Source organism: Scylla paramamosain, chromosome 20 (genome assembly GCF_035594125.1).
Source record: "Scylla paramamosain isolate STU-SP2022 chromosome 20, ASM3559412v1, whole genome shotgun sequence".
Classification (NCBI taxonomy): domain Eukaryota; kingdom Metazoa; phylum Arthropoda; class Malacostraca; order Decapoda; family Portunidae; genus Scylla; species Scylla paramamosain.
Genome location: NC_087170.1, coordinates 17,148,995 through 17,151,494, shown reverse-complemented (window position 1 = coordinate 17,151,494; position 2,500 = coordinate 17,148,995). Strand labels below are relative to the sequence as shown.

At 47.8% G+C, this 2,500-nt stretch overlaps 1 protein-coding gene across 3 annotated transcripts in view; it reads right to left on the bottom strand.

Annotated features, from left to right (window-relative positions):
* The window catches only part of LOC135110499 (kin of IRRE-like protein 1), a 48,201-nt gene that overhangs the window by 45,631 nt on the left and 70 nt on the right, over positions 1–2,500 (bottom strand). For 2 of the 3 annotated variants that reach the window (XM_064022868.1, XM_064022871.1), the window contains exon 1: positions 1,709–2,500. This exon is cut by the window's right edge and continues 70 nt beyond it. In XM_064022868.1, the coding sequence (XP_063878938.1) occupies positions 1,709–1,814 (106 nt within the window). In that variant the 5' untranslated portion in view covers positions 1,815–2,500. The remainder of the gene's footprint in view (positions 1–1,708) is intronic. The other variant, XM_064022869.1, reaches the window with a different exon arrangement.

The following is a 2,500-nucleotide window of genomic DNA, read 5'->3' as shown; positions in this document are numbered from 1 at the left end:
TCCACACAATTTCCAGGTACTAAATTAAAGAGGAAAACAGTATAAAGTTTATCAGCTAAATTTCCTGGTTTGCTGAATATACATTTGTTGGCGGATATATATATATATATATATATATATATATATATATATATATATATATATATATATATATATATATATATATATATATATATATATATATATATATATATATATATATATGATGTGTTGAGGTGTTGTGGTCAGGCCTGGATTTATTGCAGGTGAGGGCGCGCTGCCCCCCGCGCCTCACTGCGTTTTGTGGCTCACTACAAAAGCTATTATGGATTCCACTCGTCCGCGGCGCATCAAGGCTTTGTTTGTCTCTTTTTATGTTTGGTTTTTCCCGTCAAGTCCTTCCATCAAGCTTTGCACTCACCCGTGTCTGTTTGTGTCCGACTTCCTTTCTCTCTCTCTCTCTCTCTCTCTCTCTCTCTCTCTCTCTCTCTCTCTCTCTCTCTCTCTCTCTCTCTCTCTCTCACCAAGACATAAATGAGAGTTTTGCCACAGGCGGGCGTTGGGGCGAGGAAGAATCTGCTACATTTTAAGACTGGTGTGGATATGTGCGTGGCTCCGGAATTTCTTTTCTTCTGTTCGCAGAGTTAAAAATTTACCGCGCGCAAAACTCCACGGAAAGTCTTTGCCGCATTTCATTTAGCTCTACGGGGAGGGCTCGCCACGCATTACACGACTGTCTGGTGCGGCGCGGGCGTGTGGCTCAGATGTTTGGTATTTTTAGCACTCTCACTGTTTGTTTTGTGTATTGTTTTGGTCCGCATAGATTTTGTTTATGCGAGTGAGGCGTTTGAAGTGAGTGAGTGAGAGAGAGAGAGAGAGAGAGAGAGAGAGAGAGAGAGAGAGAGAGAGAGAGAGAGAGAGAGAGAGAGAGAGAGAGAGAGAGTGTTAGTGTGTTGACGAGAGTTCATTATACGTTCAAAGCAGCAACGTGAATAACACTTCCTTGTGTGTATGTGTGTGTGTGTGTGTGTGTGTGTGTGTGTGTGTGTGTGCGTGTTCGTGATCGTTATTGCAAATATTTGTATATTGTATGAACATAAGTGATTTTTCATGAGTACACACACACACACACACACACACACACACACACACACACACACACAATGAAGCTGAATCTGTGTGTGTGTGTGTGTGTGTGTGTGTGTGTGTGTGTGTGTGTGTGTGTGTGTGTGTGTGTGTGAGAGTGTGGAAGTATGTGTGTGTGTGTGCAGGCACCTTTCATATCTGTTTAAAAAGCGAGTGTTCCATTACCAACACAAATTCTTACTTTTATGTTTTAATGGAGAATTACAAGAGAGTCATTGAGCCACAAACGACAAAATCCATTCGTGTTTCATTTCATGCCCAGAGAGAGAGAGAGAGAGAGAGAGAGAGAGAGAGAGAGAGAGAGAGAGAGAGAGAGAGAGAGAGAGAGAGAGAAAGCAAAACTAATCACCGAGTGTCTTGGGTACGAAATAATTGACATGTACACACACACACACACACACACACACACACACACACACACACACACACACACACACACGAATCATGAAACTGAACCCCGTGTGTGTATGTGTGTATGTGTGTGTGTCTCTACGTCTGTTTAATTCCGCTAATGAACCTGGACTGAAAAGACGGAATGTGAAGAGACAAAGTAGACAGAAACAGGACTTGACGCTGAGCTCACCTGTGACGGGGCGAACAGGACCCAGTAGGAGTAGAAGCAGCTGCAGGAGGAACAGCAGCAGCAGGGGAGGGCGCCATGAGGCCGGGGGGAGGGCGCAGAGTGTCATACCGGTATCAGCAGAAGCAAGAGTAACACAGCCTCTCTTCCCCTGCCTCACTCACTCACTCACTGCACAGCGCCTTCTCACCCACCACCAACCTTGCCTCACAAGTCCGCCCCTGCGCTAAGTTCACGTGACATGCACTGCAGAAGGCGCAGACGGAGGCATTGCGGTGGTGGTTGTGCCAAATTAAATGTTAGAAATTCAATGTAAAACTTCCTATATTTTCCTTTCTGTTAACCTTTCACGTCCTTGGGGATTGGAAGGGAAGGGTCAGCGAGGGGTGAGGGAAGGGTCAGGGAAAGGTTAGGACACACCACCCACTAACTCCCTTCGTCAGTATCACGCGTCACCTGCAGCGGGAGTGGCAGGGCGGCAGCGTAGCGTGTTCCTGGGAGCTTCCACCGCCCGGCAGCCCCGAGCACGAATGATCCGGAGACTGGCGGAGGGGAGGCAGTGGGGGCGGCTACCGGGAGGCTCTATCGGCGCCTGCGTGCTGGCCCCACCTCGCCGCAGCCCCGCATTGGCTTGAAAACTTCCCCTGCGAACGTTTTAGACAGCCAGATTAGCGAATGAATAATGCCCACGCTAATACCCGCGCCGGAGTGTATTGCCGCGATGGAGAGTGCCGGGCCAGAGCAGACCAGGCCAGGCTAGACTAGATTGTGCTAGGCCTCGACCACTCAGCCACC